The sequence below is a fragment of the Lonchura striata genome, chromosome 8 (assembly GCF_046129695.1).
Source record: "Lonchura striata isolate bLonStr1 chromosome 8, bLonStr1.mat, whole genome shotgun sequence".
NCBI lineage: Eukaryota > Metazoa > Chordata > Aves > Passeriformes > Estrildidae > Lonchura > Lonchura striata.
This window is the reverse complement of record NC_134610.1, coordinates 30,573,954-30,592,916: the sequence shown is the minus strand read 5'-3', so window position 1 is coordinate 30,592,916 and position 18,963 is coordinate 30,573,954. Positions and strand designations below refer to the sequence as shown.

The following is an 18,963-nucleotide window of genomic DNA, read 5'->3' as shown; positions in this document are numbered from 1 at the left end:
TCTTTATGTTTCTGAGTAGAAGGGCAGAAGGAAACAAGGCGTATTTCTTTACATTTTTGTTTACATATTTGCATTTATAAGGCAACTGCACATCACCAGCAGTGACTTGACAAGGGCTTTTACTGCAGACTGGGGAGACACTTCCACAGTAGTCAGCCACATTCCTACCACACAGTTCTAGTTGTACAGCTTACACTTACGTGCTCTGTGGCTTTATGTCAAACACGAAAATCTATGAATTCATCCACTGTACAAGACAAGATCTCATCTTACTCCCCTGACCTTGTGGAAGTCTCTCTCGTAAAAGAGCAAGTTGTGTATGAGATGGAGGCAGGCTTTGAAAGGATTAATTGTGTAGATGCCCTGAATACATGGCTGCAGATTCAGGGTTCAGAGAAAGGGGGTTCTCCTCACCTGAGGATGGAGGCAGTCGAGGTGCACAACAATGTGTGGCTGTGTGCTTTCACAGCCTCTCTCTGGGGTACCAACTGCAGAAAACGCTCTGAAATCTGGGCAGACTGCTTGTGGGATAATTTTCTGGCATCCAGCAGTGTACTGGAAGGTGGGCTCCAGGGGCACCTTTTGTGTAGGCTCAGGAGTGGCTGTGCAAAACTGGGGGAATGAACCCTCAGGTAGTAATTGAAGGAGCGGGATAGCAGTGAACTGGAAGAAGGACAACTTCTCTGCCTTGTTCATTTTTCTTAGAATTGCACTACAGATCTTTACTACATCATTGTAAAACCACGTTTAAAAACGGAATGAGAGCATGGTTTGGCTTTAGGAAATATTTCTATCGCTATTGTGATTAAGGGCACAAGATCAAAGGAGTCTGTGGTTGACTTATGCCTCACTTACGCATGTGGGGCCTCGCTGAACTTGATGGGAACTGCACACATGCAAGCTAGAAGAATTTGCTCATAATTAGTTTACTGTTGGCTTAAAGAGACTGGATTTCACAAAGTTTTGCCTTCAACAGTTTTGTCTTTATTTTCTATTTAAGGCAGAAAATAAATAGCAATGAGACAAATATTTTTGTTTAAAATTTGCTAAACCAGAGTTTGCATTTTGTATACTCAGCCTCAGGGTGTTTTTGGTTCTGATGGCTTAAGGAATTTGCTGTTCAGAAAGGAAGGACTTTAAACAACCAGGGAGGTACATTTCTGCAGATCCAGAGACTGGTTTTCTGCACGTGTTAATACTATCATTCTGCCTCACAGTTCAAGGTTTCTCCTTGCAGCTGGCAAGGAACAGCTGAATAAACTTCACTGTGAATTTAGAAAACTTAAGTATGGTTAGCTTTTTAATGTAAAGATTAGGGTATCTCTTGCTTCTCAAGCAGAGAGGAGTTGGATGCAAATTCAGATCAAATGTGGTAGAATTATTAGTGGTAAATTAGTGAGAATATTTTGTATGAGCTCGGAGGGCTGGAGCAGCCATTAGAGGCCTGTGAGAGTTACAGACACTGGGCTGGTTTGGAAGTGTGTGCTCCTGGTAGGAGTATTTGCATAAAGCATTAATCTGACATAAAATCTTCCGAAGGCGTTCCAAAACTAATAAACATGCTGTCCTTAATCCATCCCATTGTTCCAGTATTACACAGCTTTTCAAACTCAGCAAGCACTTGATGTTTAAAGATGGACCGGAGGAGGGATGAGTACAAGGCATGCCCCTGAACTTGGTGACCCCTGCAAGTTTGAGTCAAGTTTGTAATTTGCATTTCAGTATTTCAGTCTTTGTCTCAGTACCTATAAAATGGGAAAAAAATCCAATGGAATTAGAAAAATAAGCAATATATTTTGCTTAGCTTGGTTTCTTCCTTTTCTTTTGCTGACTCACCAAAACAGTAGGGCTTGATATTTAATTATGTGGTTTCTAGTGGAGGAGTCTGTGAACCCCATCAGATAGAAATAAACCCATCCCTCTCCTGTATGGTTCTGTGCTGCTCCATATCCTTAAGGCTTCCAGAAAACAGATTCTTTATTTTTAGGCATGCCATGCTTTGTATCTGCAGGATTATGCCTTCTGAAAAGGCAGAAAGCCATTATGCACTTCAATTCACTAAGTCTGAATGTGACCCGAAAGAGAAACTAGGAAAAACAAGCAAATAAACATTTGGCTTTTCTCACATATTAGGATAAACAGCATTTGCCTACAACTACCCAAAGCATTTTCAGTCATTTCAGCTCTTTGCAACCTTTCAACACTTGGAGGGATAAAAAATATCTCAAATTATTTTGTAAGCATTAGCTGTATTATTCATCCTTGGCAAAGTAATAGCTATCAGTGTTACAGAAATTAATGCCTGCTTTAAATGGTAATTATTTTAATCGGTGTTGTATTAATCTTATATTGTATCTTTTTCTCCATTGTGATTTTTTCTGGAAAGACAGACATTGTGGAACAGCTGCTCCTGTCTAAGGGGTAATTGTTTTTTTAGTACCTTATATTGTAGAAACATAGTAACCTGTTCATGGCCTTGCACATCTAAAATCTGTGAGATTTGGGGTTTTTGTCTGTACAGAGACTAAAGGCTCAGGCAGCATATCTAGTTCACCTGTTAAGAACAAGTTTGTGTTTTGATTAACATTTAGATACCGTAGGAAGTGCCCTACTGAGATCAGAGGCTTTTAGGCTAAACACAGGAAAAATTGCTTCTGAAATATTAGGAGCAGCAATTCTGTGTGAGGTTTTACTAGAAATACTGCACAGGCCGCTGAGAGAAGAATCTCAGCTCTTCTTAATACATAGTTTTTGTTTTCTCAACCGTCCTGGAGAACAGATATTGCATTGGGCAAAATAGATTTTTCCTAGTTTGGATGCCACCGAGCCCTGAGGCAAAGGGCAGTGTGGCTGCGCTGTGTTTGTGTCCTGTGACAGCTCCCATCCTTCAGGGATGGAGCGTGCAGCGATTCGGGTGAGCTGCTGGCCTCTGGCTTAATTCACAGGTGACCCTGCAGTGTGGCAGACAGCAGGGTGAAGGGGAGAGCTCCTGGCTTCTCCCCAGGGACACTGTGTAGGTGCAGAGCTGCTGTCTGTGGGAGCAGCGGGTTTGGTGCCAGGTCACACATGTGCTGTGCTGTGCTGTGCTGCCTGTGCGGCTGCTCCGGTGCTGCCAGGTGCAGGGTCAGGGATGGCACATCTCCATCCATCATGGGTGTGCTGACTGTGCTCTGGAAACCAAGCTCCTCTGGAATATTCACCCTGGGACAGATACACAATAAACTGTTGACAGTAGCTCCAAAGCAGCTGTTTCCTTTGCCAGAAGCCAAGCCTGTTCAAAGCAGCTTAATTTCTGAAAGTAAAAGAGTAGAAAGAGTTGTCGGCACTTGGGCATACTGCAGGTGTATTTTACCTTGGCCTCTTGCTGTTATGCCTCATTACACATTCTGGCTGCTCTTCAGCTGAGGAAAAAGTGAGAAAGACTCTTCAAGCCCTGCTTGCTGTGGAAGGAACTTGGAATAGCCTGTCCATGATCTCGATTTGTGTCTCTCATGGCATTAATAATGTTATGTCCATACTGCTGAACATAGGCTTCTCAGACAGCAGTATTTTTAAGCTGATATAATTGATGACAGTATCACAACTTCCTATAGGATTCTGAAGAGCATTGCAAAACCATTTGAACCTCAATATCAGGCTTTGCCTCCCTCCCCCCCCCCACCAAAATAAATCTTGCCAGGAGCAGAGGCACTAGAAATGTGTCCTGGCAGGCTCAGGAAAACATCCTTGAAACAAGTTACATTTGATTCATGTCTGAAGATAGGCTTCACAAACACGAGGGTGAGAAACATAGCTAAAAAAAGTTTAATCGTTTCTTAAACCATCACCTTCTACGGAATTTATTCTGTATTCACAAGGGAAAGCCATCTGTACCCACACTGTCAGGGTGGTTGTTTTTTTTTCCCCCCCACCCCAAGTCCTGGGCATATTGCATTTATAAAAATAGTATTCCCTGTAAGCCAGGCTTTGGGAGCCAAACACTGTGAATGCTCAGAGCTACTGTTTTATACTGAGATTTAATTAGTGCTGGGATGAAGCAAAAGCAGCGCACATTGAGATGGTCTTACAATAATGTTTTACTTTATGCACCAACTACATTCATATCTTTCTTCTTCCCAAAGAGGTTACCTGGTTTAGTAAGGGGTATAAATAAACTGAAGAAACCCTCCAAGGTTTAATGTACAATTATAGGTAATTTTACTTACGATCAAAATTCTTTATTATTTCAGAAGAGGTGCTTTTACAAGCACAGTAGGTGGAAGTATGAAGATGTGAGTGCCTGTGTGTTTGATTTGCAGCTAACAGTTAACGAAGCAGCTGCCCAGCTGTGTGTGAAAGATAACGCCTTGCTGACCAGGAGGGACGAGCTCTTTGCACTGGCCCGGCAGATCTCTCGGGAGGTCACCTACAAGTACACCTACAGGACCACCAAGTAAGGCTTTCATTGCCTCAGAGGGTCTTTACTTTCAGGGAACTAAGCAAGCTGATAGCATTTCTTCTGAAGCACTAGAGACACTTTCTTCTTGCTCTTCATTTAGCAAAGTGCTCTTCTGAGGAAAGGAGGGAAGGGCTGTTTGACTCCTGAAGGTTATAAACTGATAAGATTCAGCTGTCTTGAATTACCTTTTTATTTGCTCTCTAGTTTTCCAAGTATGTTGAGGATAGTGCATATTAAGAGACATCTGAGAGGCTGGTATTTCAAGCATATGAGGCATTAGTGTGTTTTGAGGTTAATGTAAATTGGCAGAGAAGCCAGAGATGCTCAATGCATCAATTTCCTTTTTTCCATATACAGATTTTGCTTGTTAGCCAAAAAGATAAGGTCACAGGGAGTGGCTTACAAGCTTCCTTTAATGGAATTGAAGCTGAATCCCAATTTCAGTTGTTACTATTCTGTCAAATGAACTGCTGTTATGAAATGGTGACAAAGGCTTAACAGCTTTTAAATACAATCAAAACCTTAGCATTAGTAAGTATGATTGAATATCTTGATGCATTCCTTAGCTTTTTAAATGCTGATTCCCTTTCCTGTAATGTAATAGCCTTTCAAAATTAATTTTGCTACCCTTCTAGAAAGTTTTCCTTTGCTCCCCTTTCTTCCACAGAGATTCATGTAAATATACATCCATCCTGGATAAGCAATGCCAAGGGCATTTCTGTAATTCTCTGTGCTTTCCTTCCTCTTTGGAAGGAAGACTCCATGAATCTCTTGATGCCTCTGAAAACAACACAAAGTGCTTGCATTCCTCTATACTTGAATGACTTTCACTGCCATGTCAAAGTGAACTGGAGGTTTTTTTTGTGCATCTCAATGTTCTTCCCTGAGTTGTTTTTTTCCATGATTCCTTTCATTATTATTGGTGATCTGGGTTAATGTGCTATTTACTGATCGTGTATGTGTCTTCTCTTGTAGATCTAAATGTGGAGAAAGGGATGAGCTGTCACCAAAGAGAATCAAGATAGAGGTACAGTAATATGACTCCTGTATTTTGACCTGTGTGTGCTAAAATTCAGTTTTGTTTTGAAGGGATCTGTCTTAATGAAATTTGTCAGAAAAACATTTGATAGACAGTTGATGGGTATGAGAGAGAGAGGGTGGAAAACATCACCACTGTCTCTGTAAATGTAAGTGCTTGATAGAGAAACCTGTAGGAGCAGGGGTAAAGAGTAGGATTTGTTTAATGGTAAAGATACTCTCAGTGTTTTGCACTCAGAGTGAGTAGGAGGGGAGGAATGGGACTGACTGACTTCCTGTGGTAGAAATAAGCTCAAGCACTGTAGGAAATGTCTTCCCTGGCCTGCTGCTTTTCAGTCAGCGTGAGGTGGGATTTGCCTAATTCACTTGAGTCAGCTGTTGATCATGTCCAAAATAAGAGTTCTGGATAAGGACTGAGGGCAGAATATTAGCCACCTCTGACTGTGCCATAAATCAGGATATGGATAATATTGATAAGTCAAAAACTAACTAAAAGTATATATATATAGATATATCTCAACACAAAATGTTGTGCCTGTAGATAATACATTGCAGCTTTTTTGTAATAAGTTTTGTGTCAAATGCATGTATACATGGCTAATGTATACACTTGCACAAAGTGTTGCGTAGGGAGATGCTGGGATTTCTTGTTAAGAGTGCAGGAGCAGCAGGTATGTAGTTTTTTCTTCAGTTACTACTGTTGGAAGGTAAATTTGAGGCCTTCTTAAAGTTACTTATAACAACAACAACAAAAAAGTAAAATACACCTATATATACATCTATACCTATATACATCATAGGAATAGCAGAGCTTTCTTTATAATTGGTATTTTAAAGAAATTACTGTTTCACTGTTACATGGGTATTGAATTTATCCTTAGCATTGTGGGTGTTTTTTATTGTACTATCTATTCAAAAAGGTGTAGGTTAAATGAGTGTTAGAATATGAGCTAGACCTGGGCTAGATTTGTATATGACACAGATAGGTGATGTATTCTCTAACTGTAGGAGAAAAATGAAACACATTCTGAAATGTGTTTCTCATATGCAATGCATTCTGTGATAAATGATGCATTGTATTAAGTAAGGCTTTAATTTTTTTTTCAGTACTACATTGTTTTCATCAGTACAAAGGCTTTTCCTGTGAGACAAACCTTGGTGAGAGCAGTTAATTTTGAAAAGGCAGTTTTGAACAGGTGTAGAGGAGCTAGTCTTATTTATTAATTTCCATCAGTCCATATACAGTTGTAGTTTTGAGTTTATGTAGTGCAAAATATACATGTGCAATGAGGATTCACTGGTAGCTTTGATAAGTCAGTAATGTCATTTATGTGTGTCAGGATTTGCTTTTGACCTATGATTGTTCTTTGATCCACAAAAAAGAGCAGGGAAAAGCTGCATTAAATGATTTTATCCAGCTTCACCTTTATCAGCCTTGACCACCATGTTGCAGGATGGTTGCTTGAGTCTCCTCTCTTTTATTCAGTCCAGCCCTAATTTGTAAGAGCTGGTGGGGAGCTGCCACTCCTCTGCTTGAAGTAGTATTTCAATGACTTAGATTTCAGCATGAGAAAGTTTTTCCTTCATTCAGTAATAATTGATGATGAGCAAGTGTCTAAAATGACACACTGCAAGGGAGGTGCTGTTTCTTACAGGATCTTCATTGAAAGAAAGTGTAAAATTAAAACCCTGAAAAATACAAGCTGAAACTCAAGGTTTTCTGGAGAGCAGGAAATCTGGACAGCCTTAGGGGATGTGTATTCTCCTATTTCCTGCATGGAAAAATCCTAAGAGTCTGGAAGGCCTGCTTCTTTTATACCCTTTATAGTTCAATAATTCTGAGAAAGGATATTTACTTGGTTCTTGTTTTATCTGAAATTGCCAGTTATATTTTAAAATGCTTGTGAAAATTTCATGTCCTAATTGTACAAATGACTATTTTAGAAATAGGTAATTTTTCCAAAATAAGAAATTGAAAATTAAATTGAGTTAAATCTTTAATCTGATAGCATAGCATTATTAATTTTGAAATTACCCCTCTTATTATCAGTAGAAATGTCTTTTTTCCTCTCAACTTTGGGAGTCTTCTAAGGAGGAGTAAAGCATTATTTCAGTGTATTTTAAATTTGAGGTACACTGTAAATTTTGGGCTTTACTTCAATGAAATGTAAAAAAGATGCAGTGTGACATAGTAGATCACTGCTGTTTTGGGTTCCTGGTGCTTGCAAATTTTTAAAAAATGTTAAAAGTCCTTTTTTAAGTAATATGTTCAGGGATTTTTATGCTTATGTTTTGGTTTGGTTTTTTTTGGAAAGGTGAAAGTAAAAAGGCAAATGGTAGCAAATGCAGATTTTTCCTTCTGTTCTGGGTAAGAATTCCTTACACTGTTTTTGGAGCTGTAATGCTTCATTGTGGATCTGTTCGCTCACTATCATGAAAATACAGAAAGGATCTGAACATGGGGTATAGTTTTTGTGTTGTAACTAGATCTTTTCTGGTTTTTTTGGTTTTGGTTTTTTTTTTTTGTTTGTTTTGTTTTTTTTTTTTTTTTTTTTTGTTTTTTTTTTTTTTTTGGTTTTTTTTTTTTTTTTGAGAAGAGTCATTTTGCCCTTTCTGTTTTAAGGCTGAACTCTGTATTTTGATTCACCATTCCTTTAACTATTAGTCATTAATGTCTCTGTGAAGCATGGCCTAGAATTACTAGGGCTTCAATTTGGAAAGACTTCACAGCCTGTTTGCATAGTGTAAAAGATTACTTAAAAAAAAGATGAGTTAATTTCCTGAAATATAATGATACTTAAAAAAGCCTCCAGAGAGGCTCTGAAGGTCATCCTTGAGCAGAGCCAGCAGAGCTGTGTTTGCAAGCTGCAGCATTGTCAATCTGCAGCCACATTGTAAATTTATCCTTTTCATGAATATGAAACTTGCACAAGCATTACAAAGAAACAATGTGCCATGAATTACATCAAATTACCTGTGAAAGCCTTTCTCTTCCCCTGTGAGCTCTCCCCCTCTTATTTGTTGAGTGGGTGGGTGAGCTGTGGGAGTGAAGTGTAAAGAGAAGGGGAAAAAATTCCAGGCAAATGACAGACTAAAGGTGTGGAGGGAGAGAAAAAAGGAGTGGAGTGAACTGGTATTTGGGAGCAGATTATAAAAAAGGGGTTGTAGTTCCTAAATCTGCTCTGAACAAAGAGCAGAACAGGAGGCTAGGCATGGAAATGGCACATCCTCCTGCAGAGCAAGGATCAATCCTGCTTAGACGTTGTGTGGCAGGGGCACCCCTTATTTTGTCATCTTCCGTGACTCAGTGCTGGCACCACTCAAAGCAGTGAGCTGTTGTGGCACCAGCTTAGAAAGCAAAACACTCACAGGTACATCAGGCAGAAGTGGAAGAAGAGGCTCCTCATCTTTCCCTTCAGAGTCTGTGTGAACAGCCAAGAGAGATAAAAAGGGTAGTTTTAAAAAATATTCTTGCTGTCTGTCATCTGAAGAAATTGTGTGTGTCTGTGTCTCCATTCATCTGAACAAGAGGGGTGGGAAGAGCTTTCAAAAACTCTTTTCCCAAAGCTCAGTGGGAGCTGGGGGGCACAGGCAGGGAGACCTGAGTGGAGGCTGCAAGGAAGCATCTTCCCTTGGTGCCAGTATGGGTGGAGGAAGAGGAGAGAAAAGCCCCACCTCCACTATTTCTGAAAAGGCTGAAAAGAAAACCAAAGTGTGGGATTTGTTTTTTTCACAAAAACAGCAAAAGCAGTAGAAGGTACTGTTTTCATAGGAAAAATGTCATTAGAGGGAGCGAAAAAGCACATGTGGGACTGGGAACATCTGCTGCACAAAACCGCTTGGAAAACAACTAAGCAGCAGCATGGCAAAACAAAAATGCTGCAGTGCATGCAGGAGGACCTCCAGGCAACCATGGGGCAGAGAGGCTGGTGCTTGTTCCAGCGTGCTCCTCATCCCACAGGGCATCAGGGACAGGCAGCAGTGGGAATGGCTCTGGGAAGGTGATGCAGAACCTGTCATCCTCCAGGAGTTACCTGCCTGGCTGGGGGGGGACTGATACAGCAAGAGGCAGCCAGAGCCACCTTTGGGAAACAGCCTTCAGTTTGGTACAGGCAGGTGATCACAAATCTGTTGTGAAGAGCTGTGTTACCTGTTTGTTGCAAAAATAGGATCCTGAGTGATAGGGGTTTGTGTGTTCAGCTTCTCATCTTCCCACACACAATCATTCTGCTCTCCCAAACAGATTCAGGTCTTAGCTATAGAAGTGGTCAGTGCTCATGGAAATGTGCTGCAAAGCCTTTGTTTCTAGCTCAGGCTAGAGGCTTTGTGGCAGATAACCTGGCTATGAAGTTTTTGCATAGCTATTGTGTTTATTTGTTCTGTGAGGGAGTATGTTGGGTGTTTCAAAGCAATGTGCAGCATTCTGACAGATTTTAAGGTGTTTTCCTGAGCATTAATAATAGGTTTAATGGCATTGTGTTGCAGTGAGGTCCTGGCCATCTGCCTTGGGTCAGACCCCTGCTCTGCAGGTCATGGGCAGTCTGCCATTGGAGGGAGCCTCATAGTTCTTCCATGTGTTTTTTCTGGAATATCATATCCATTTTTCTTGGGCTGTAACCATTTTGTCCATCTGTTGTCAAAAATGTAATTATTGACATCTATGTGTCTTTGGAATCTACAGCGAAAATACATCAAATTTAGTGTGCTTTTGAGACTGAGGTCTGTAGAACCTCAGTGACAGATGTCATTGTTCCCAGGTTTGAGTCTGTTTTAAGGTCTGTAGCTTCCTTTCACATTTTAACAAAGTTACCTATACTATGCTTTTGTAAACATTTCTGGATGTTCCTCTAGTGCACGTGAGCTTTCCTTTTATGTCAAGCTGGATAAACCCCTCATCTTGAGCCTTTGCTTCAATGATTATTTTAATGGAGTCTGGCAGGCTTTCATAGGAACTTCATTTGCTTTATTGATATATATGCAAGCTGCAGAAGAGATTTGCATGTCATAAGAATTTCAGACTGGAAGAATTATTGAATCATGCTTTCTCATAGTCTGTAAATTTTCTGTACTTCTGAAATGTTGATATTTCATTCTGTGATACAAGTGTAGGTTCTGTGTGAAATATGTTGAATTTCAGGAGGCTTTTCTCAGTTTCACAAGGTTAGTACACAAGGTAGTAGGTTGACTACATATAAATTTGATTTCTGAAAAATGATAGAAACCATAGGCCTAAATCTGCCTGTCAAGGCTGAATGTAAACTAGTTTAGTGTGAGTAACAAAGGTAGTCTGGATTCACCTGAAACTAAGAGAGATGAGATTTTCTGTGCCACATTAGGTATATAGCAGTTGCTGTGGAGGGACTGTGTGTGTTCTGTGCACAAACTTAAATGAAGTGGATAGTATAAACAAGTAAATTGCAGTCCAGAATTTTCACAGAAGTCAGGATTGTAATTTTTAGTTTTTGGTTTTTTTTTTTCTTCTAAGTGTACCGAGAAGGTAAAGAAAAAATAGTAATATGTCCCTCTTGGTTTGGTTTCTTTTCCTGCTCAATAGGACGGTTATCCTGATTTCCAGGACACAGTCCAGACGCTCTATCAGCAAGACAAAATGCCACTTGCTTTGGCTAAAGGAAAGAGTGAAGACCCAACAGCTCTTAATTCCCAGGTAAACCAACTACACTATATTGTGAATAATACAGGCTGTGTCTTTGTACATTGGTTTTGATGTTGTTGTTTTGATGACTAAATTAATTCCCATCAGTTTTAAAAGGCTACCTAGCTTAGCTGTGATTGCATCACTCTTAATTTGGGTTTACCTACCAAAACTGTTCTGTCACAGTACTATAGCTTTGCCCTTGTTAGTTCCAAGGAGGTAAGATGCAGCATAGTAGGCTTGAAAATCTGTGATTGCCTGTTGGGAGCAAGTAGGGTAGTATTGGTACAGTCTGTGCTGTGTTACTTGCGTTACCCACTATAAATGGAAAGCTCAAGTTACTGAGTCGAGAGGAATAGAGTAGGCAATCTTGGAGTCCTCTCTTCTGACATGTCTTACAAGAAGAAAGGCCAATGTGTTTAGAAAATAAGTGAACCTCTGGATCTGAGAGGATAAATTGGCTTCCTAAACAGCACGTAACCTGGTGGAAGTGCAGTGTTCTTGAGCAGACAGAAAGCTTTGTATAAATGAAGACAGGTTGCCAATTTTTTCTTTGTCTTTTCTGTAGTGTATCCCAGCCTCGAGGCAAAATACCCATCTCCTACTGCCAGTTCTTGCCAAGGAGGGATTTCATGCTAAGTTGCAACAAATTTGTTTTGTATAGCTGATTTTGGGCAAATGTAATCACCAAATTTGCACGTAAGATTGCATTTAGGAGTTACCTTCCTGTTTTCTGAGAATGGATGTGTTACTCTCTCATTTATCTTCTTCTATTGCAAAGTAGTACTTGGTCATACAAATCTGTGATAAATCAAATGCAGTTACACCACATGTTCTGATGTCACAGAATAATTACATGAGCTTGTTTTGTATATGCTTTAAAGTTTTTGTTCGTCACTGCCACATAACAATGGACTAGAGATTTAATTCAAGCTTGAAGGTATCTGCAAGTCTACAGGTCTTTCTGTGGTGATCAGAAGCATAATTGAAGTTTAAAATTCTGTTTTTATCCCATGCAAACAGCAAAGATGGCATGAATGAGAAATGTTTTGCTCTTTTTAAAAATTACTGTGTAGTTCAAAAGTTGGTAACAGGAGGGATAGAATAACAGAGTTAAAGCACACTTCTAAGTAAACTGTTTGAAAATACTTTCTCTTTTTACCTTGCTCCCAAGACAGGGCTGGAGCTATCAGTGTTCTTCTGCAGACCCTGATGAGCTCTGAGCCCTGAGAGATGATGTAAATACTGGCCATGCCATTGCCCTGCTGTCAGGGTCACCACGGTGCTGGACAAGCCCGGGTTTTGCTGGTCTGTTACAGGCTGTCATTATACATGTTCAAATTATTGAACTATGCTGAGCAAGTAGCCTTTTATAGGAAGTCAGGACTTTCAGTACCTCCCATAAAAAGTGAAATGCTCTGCAATGAATAGACCTCTGTAGCAGTTGAAACAATTACAGCATTACCTGAAAGAGAAATTATTTTTTCCTGTCAATTGTACGTGTTAAGTTCATGTACTTTCTGTTCTTATATTCATTATAGTTCTTCTAAATCAACTTACTTGACTTCTGATTTTTATCTTATTTTTGCAAGATGCTTATTTACATTCTCTAAAGAACAAGATTATAGTGAAAGTTAGAATTCTCTTGGCATTAAAGTCAATGACAAACATTCAGACGCCATTTCCTCCCACGTTGCACTGGATTGTTTAGCTCCACTCTCTAGAGGTGTATAGGTCTTGTTCTTCTTCTAGACAGACATTTCACACCTTTATCCCCCACAAACATACTGTCATCCTACACTTTCAGAATGGCAGATTTTTAAGCTTGTGTAGTGTTGTTTCCTAAAATAAAGATTCCAAGATGTCTGGTGAAATCTTGGCATAAGTTTTTAGCAGATGTTGCCATTGCTCTTGGAATACTTTCTGGAATACTTTGTGAAGACATATATTTGAACAGAGCTAACTGGATAATTAAGACATTCTTTTTTGCTTTTCTTGAGATTCTCTTCACGTAACCTGCAGTCCTAAAGTGCAGGAAGTGATTTTTGTTCTTTTGTGTTCTTGAAGAACAGATTTTAATGTTGCATTTCTGGGTAGATGAACTACAACAGCTCGCATTTTAAGTATTCTTGAGTGACTCAGATGTACATTATGAAAATCTCTATGGGTGCAAAAATATTTTGTTTGCTTCATAGTTTAGAAGAAACCGTAAAACACACATCTGTACATATGAGTCAACAAAAACCACTATCTAGGCTGTTAGTCTTTTCATCTGATCCTGTTTTTCCCCCTGTGTTTTGACTTGCTCTATGTATGTATATAGAGAGAAATCTTTTTTTGTTTCAATTGCAGTCGGAAAAGGTGATGGCAAAACAGATGGAGTTTCTTTGCAACCAGGCAGCGTTAGAGAGACGTCTTTCCACAGGGTGTTACAGGCAGAACTCGGAAGAGCACAGCCCCAATGGCATGTCATTAGATAATGCTGATGGACAAGGTATGGTAGCTCCCAGGCACGTCGGTGCTGCCAGCAGAGACGTTTGATGTGATGCAATCTCTGTCAGTGGTGGTGTTTATCTCACACAGAACCCTGAGCACTGAATGGACAAGACAAGATCTCTCTCTGCCCTGAAGTGCTTACTGTGTAAATAATGCAATCAGATGCACACTCAGGTTCTGTTCTGTTCCTGTTGTGCATGTGGGCAAACTGCTTTCCCCAGGGAGAGCAGGAGGTTGGGTGCACTGCTGTTACTGAGAGCTGGAGTTTGCTCTAGCTTTATCCTCAGTTTGAAAACAGCAGAGTGTTGCATTTCATTTGTGTTCTTGTTTTGAGAAATTGAAAATAAAGGAGGTAATATAGTTGGTACCTCTTTTTGTTTACCTGTTTGTGCAGTCTAGGAACAAAACCTGAGGAGCTGGCTATGTAAATTACTTAGCAGTAAGCATGTTCTAATGATGTTCTTAGTGGCTTGTTATTCTTCAAAAAGCTTACAGTTCTGTGGTCCTCTTTGATTTACTATTCCTTGTCTTGAATTAATTTTAGGAGTGTTTGTTTTGCTTGAGCACTTCTGTTTAGATCACTTTTTTTTACTGTTGTGAAATGAGACAAAATGTTACAAACAAGAAATACAACCAGAAGTTCTTGAGTCTGTTTTTTAAATGCTATTTTTTTAAAGAGGGTTGAAAAGAAGCAGTAGAGGGACAACTAAGGGAATCAATACCAGTAAGTGTTAAAAAACAGATTTTCATTTGTGTGAATTGGTGAAGCAATGAGGTACAGAAGTAGTCATGAAGAATAAGTGTGTGGATCCAGCTTTCCTTGGCACAGCAAGCTTCTTAATGCCATTTAGCCATTGTGCAGGGGAACTGGAAATTTCTAGGATCTCAGAGGGACTGTGCAGCGGGAGAGGAAAATTTTAGTATCTCAAGAGGATTTTTGAGCAGAATAAAGGATTTTTTAGAACAATATATTTTTTTTTTGTCTGGCTGAGTGTCCCTTCCTAGCAGTGCCTGTGAAGTCTGCAAAGCAATATATTTACGTAAGCCTTGTTTTGGTAGAAAACTTCCCTGAGCAGCGGACATCTAGGATGCATTTTTGCTGATAGAACTAACATGTGTTTAAGACTCTGTTTTTTAATACTGATTTTCTTTTAATGTGTCAATGTTTCACTGTGAACAACTTGCAGGTGAAAGACCACTGAACCTCAGGATGTCCAACCTGCCAAGCAGACAGATGCAGCACATTTCACTTGATGGAGAGCAGCACGTGGGGAAATCTCTGTGCAGTGATTTGATCCGGCTTTACCCCAGTGGTGAGGCAAAGTCACAGTCCTCGGGTTAGTGCTGTCCCTGAGAAATTACCCACCATTTCTTATTTTCTGTGATGTCTCTGAGTGAAGCAGCCAGGAAGGCAGGCTGGCATACATTGTGTGTAACCATGCCATCAAGGCTTTGGAGAAGACTCCGAGAAGAGTGTTACTTGCTAATCTGGAGTCAGATTGAATATTATTTAGGAAAAAAGTTTAGGGGATGCAGTAGCTGCAGTCAGATAACCGAGTCCTGGCACGTGTGTGTCCTTGGTATTGACCCAAATTACTGCTGTTAAATACTTAAACTCCGTCGCAAGTCATAGCAACATGATTATGACATGGCTTCATTCTGTATAATAGAATCAAGCTTTTTACAAAGAGGATGTCTTTATTCTGATTTATAAGGACCTAGCACTGTTCCTCTGCTGTGAACTGCATGTTATGCAGTAAGTCTTTTCCACCTGGGTTTCTCATTCACTGACCTCTGCTCACTGCCAGTCTTGTCATTTACCTCTGGCATTGGGAGAAACCCACTCTGAGTTTGATAGAAGAGAGCAAGAAACCTTTGTGACATCTCTGTGGGTGGTTTCAGTTTAATCTCAGTGCACTGAGATAAAGCTAGGAGTCCTTGAGACTCTTGCAACTTTAGGAGCAATAATTAAAATCCCATCTGAATTTGAAAGATGCAGTGGGAAAGAGGTTATTTGAAAGACAAGATGCAAAAGTAGTTGTTTTGAAGACCAGGCAGAATCTTGTCTTTGTCACTGCAATCTTGTCTCATCTCTTTTGCAGATTATCCCAATACCAATGCTAATTCCCTTTGTGAAATCTCTAGTAGGGGGTTTTTACCCATTCCCTCTCAAAATGCAAGTGTAGAGTGCACCTCCACTAGCCCCTGCTGCCAGAGGGGTTGAAGTGAATCTGTGACACTTCTCTGTCATCACTGCAGTGTAACTGGGGTGCTTCTTACCCAGCTGGCTTAAAGACCAGGAGGAGGAGGCAGAATTTGTTGCTTCAGCTGTTGGTATTCTTGGTTCTTGGACCTTTTTATTGATTTAAGAACAAAATACATTTGTTTCCAAACAGTGTTTTAACATCTTTCCTTCTTTCTTTCTTTTCTCAATGCAGAAGGCCTTGGTATATTAAAGGATTTCCCTCATTCAGCTTTTAACAATATTGAAAGGAAGGTCATAAAAACAGAACCTGAAGACACAAGATAGTCATTCTGCTCTGGAAGACAGTGTCATAGTAAAGAATGAAACTTCACAAGAGAGAAAAAAACAGCCTTAATAACCAGTGTTGCCTCATTCAAATAAGAGATTTCAATAGCCAAAGCCTAAGAACTGGTACAGTAATCTGTGGAAACAGGAAAGCAAGAGACACTGCAACTAAAACAGTAATACAGGTGGATAAACATTCCTGTAAAAGTGGTTTTATAACGTGGGAAGATTCACAAATTAATATTGTGGGTCTTCATTATTTAAGAATGTATTATGTATTTGTATAACTTATCAAAGTAAATCTAGATGTCGGGACGTGTATTGAGTCCAGTAGATGTGGCTACAGTTCATTTTACTTGAAATTTCAATGTCTACTTTCAGTGTACCTAGCATAGATATGGTTGTTAAACATTTGAATTAAAAATCATTGGAGAATTAGGAATGCAAACCTCGTGACACAATTAGCAGCAAGTTTGCAACAATATTTGTAGAAAAAGAAAAATGCATACAATATTTTCATGGTTTAAAATGTTATGTGGATATAGCATTTGATAGACCTAGACCCTGAGTCTGTATCATAGCAGATGTACTTGACACTTAACTATCTCTACATCACTTCCAATGGTTCCAGCAGCCTTTGTGTAACACAGTCACAGCATAATACCTACACACAGCTCAGGAGTGTGGGAAATGCCAGTTAGAGAATGGAAGAGTCCATATGATTTGCTCCCATTTCCTTGGGAAAAACTTGGAATTGATGTACTGTACAATTACTAAATTTCATTTGGTAGGAAACTCAAGAGACCAAGTAGAATGGACAGGGCTGCAAAAATCGTCATTCAGACTATTAAAACTTCTTGGGCTTCTCTGTGGATCTTAAAAAAAAAAAAGGCATCCCAGGTGACATGAGATATGGTGCAGGATTTATGCATCGGTGTAAAAGGTTGCACTTGATATCCAGAAACCATAAGGTTTCTTGGAGGAGAGAAAGGAGTTGTCTTCAGGACGTAACTCCTTATTAAGTGCTGTCCGGCCCACATGATTCTATGAATATACTGTATACTGCATACAGTATGCCAATATGTTTCTTTATGTATGTGATTAATTAACATCGTATTCTTTATTTATTTGACATTTTTTATTTTTTGTACATGTTCACTTTGAAGATGTCATTCTATCTAAGGAGGAGTAGTTGGCATATAACTTCGGAATTTACCGTGGTGCGTTTGTGTGCATCCATCTTTCCTCTGTGCTGCTCTGGAGTCAGGACAGTTATATGCCTCCATTTCCAAACACAGTTTGTGCTTACAACAGGAAAGGGAGAGCTGGAGAAAGTGAGTTACCATGTCAGAGAGTAAACTTCCCTATTCAGGTGTGCACTTCATGTTTGCAGTTTCCTCTATGTCCTAGGTGTGTATTAAGAAATCAGTCAGTCTCTGTTGTACTGAAACGCTCAGCAAGATGTGAGCTGAAATGTCTACACTGCAGTCTCTTATCACTGTAAACATATCTACTTATTTTATCACTTGATTTGTGGATCAAAGCTTTATAGTAGAAACACCAGTAAAACAACTTTTTATACTATTAAAATGTTTGTTTTTTTAAAGAAAAAAGTTTCTTGAACTGTATGGTACTGTTTCACTTACTGAAGTATCTTTAAGCAATGGAGTTCACAGCTTTGCTGTTTAGGCATAAGAGATTGAATGTGTAGTTATATTTCCTCTTTCCTGTTGTGTGAGTTAGTAGCACGGATGTTTCTTCAGTTTGTAACATTAACCAGTGCTCTGGTTAGTACCTGAGTAGTTTTCCTGAGATGTGTATGGAACTTGTTAAAGGACAGTTTAAGGTTTGACCTGTACAGCTTGACCAATAGAAGGTACCAAGCAGCAAACCTTTAGAGATGCAGGAAACATTTGGTTTTCTCCAGCATCTGACACCATCAAAAATTATGTGTGGGTCACAGAAGAAGCTCTTAAGCTTGCTGGTCTCTTCAGTTAAAGTGAGAGGAAGGAAAAACAACTTGCTAAGCAGCACGCTGTTCCAGTTGAGTCCAGAATTTATTTTGTAAACACTAATGTATTAAATTTGCTATAAATTAAAGTCTATAACAGTTATATTTTTGAGTTGTAAATACAGTACTTTGTGTCACGACCAGTTGGTTATCTCCAGAATGATATTTCAGTTTATAGTCCAACAGGCCATTTCAGTCTCAATAAGCTGGAAGCAATTTTTTTTTACTGGTTTGCAGCTGTATGATTTTTATTTTTTTTTATCCTGGGGTGGGGGAGGTGGGAGGTACATTCCAAGATTGCACATACGCTTGGTAATAGCAAATACTCAAGCATTGGTCTTTCCATGACAAAGGTCTTGGTGGACTGCATCCTGGCCAGCCTCTGGAGTTGCAGGTAAAGGCTTGCCCTCGTCTGCTCGGGAAAGGTTGCTAGATCCAGAGTACTCTGGATCAAAGGCCAGCCCTGCAAATGATGCCTGTTTTATTCACATGTTTATATTGTTGCTTACAAAATAAAATTCACCGTGAGAACTCTTTAGTTTCCCCAGGGTTTGTCCTTTTTGGTTTTTTAAATTGTGTTTTCTAAAAGAAGATGTTAATTTTTTTGGAGGGGGAGGAGGGAGTACCTTGAACTGCAGCTCGTAGTGGAAGAAGCCTTTTCCTGCTCTTGTGGTTGAATCCTCATTTAAGGGTGGCCTCATTATGTGCACAGCCTGCAGGGCTCAGCAGACCCAGGCAGGAGGGAGGAACTAAAACCTGGGCAGGGTCTGCAGCACTGAGGTGCTGAGTTCCCTTCC

General features: G+C 39.7%; 1 protein-coding gene across 5 annotated transcripts in view; it reads left to right on the top strand.

Annotated features, from left to right (window-relative positions):
• The window catches only part of NAB1 (NGFI-A binding protein 1), a 41,977-nt gene extending 23,277 nt beyond the window's left edge, over window positions 1-18,700 (top strand). For 4 of the 5 annotated variants that reach the window (XM_021531383.3, XM_021531380.2, XM_021531382.3 and 1 more), the window contains exons 3-8: window positions 4,299-4,432; window positions 5,414-5,465; window positions 11,031-11,141; window positions 13,482-13,623; window positions 14,813-14,962; window positions 16,064-18,700. In XM_021531383.3, the coding sequence (XP_021387058.1) occupies window positions 4,299-4,432; window positions 5,414-5,465; window positions 11,031-11,141; window positions 13,482-13,623; window positions 14,813-14,962; window positions 16,064-16,155 (681 nt within the window). In that variant the 3' untranslated portion in view covers window positions 16,156-18,700. The remainder of the gene's footprint in view (window positions 1-4,298; window positions 4,433-5,413; window positions 5,466-11,030; window positions 11,142-13,481; window positions 13,624-14,812; window positions 14,963-16,063) is intronic. The other variant, XM_021531384.2, reaches the window with a different exon arrangement.
• Window positions 18,701-18,963: the final 263 nt, after the last annotated feature.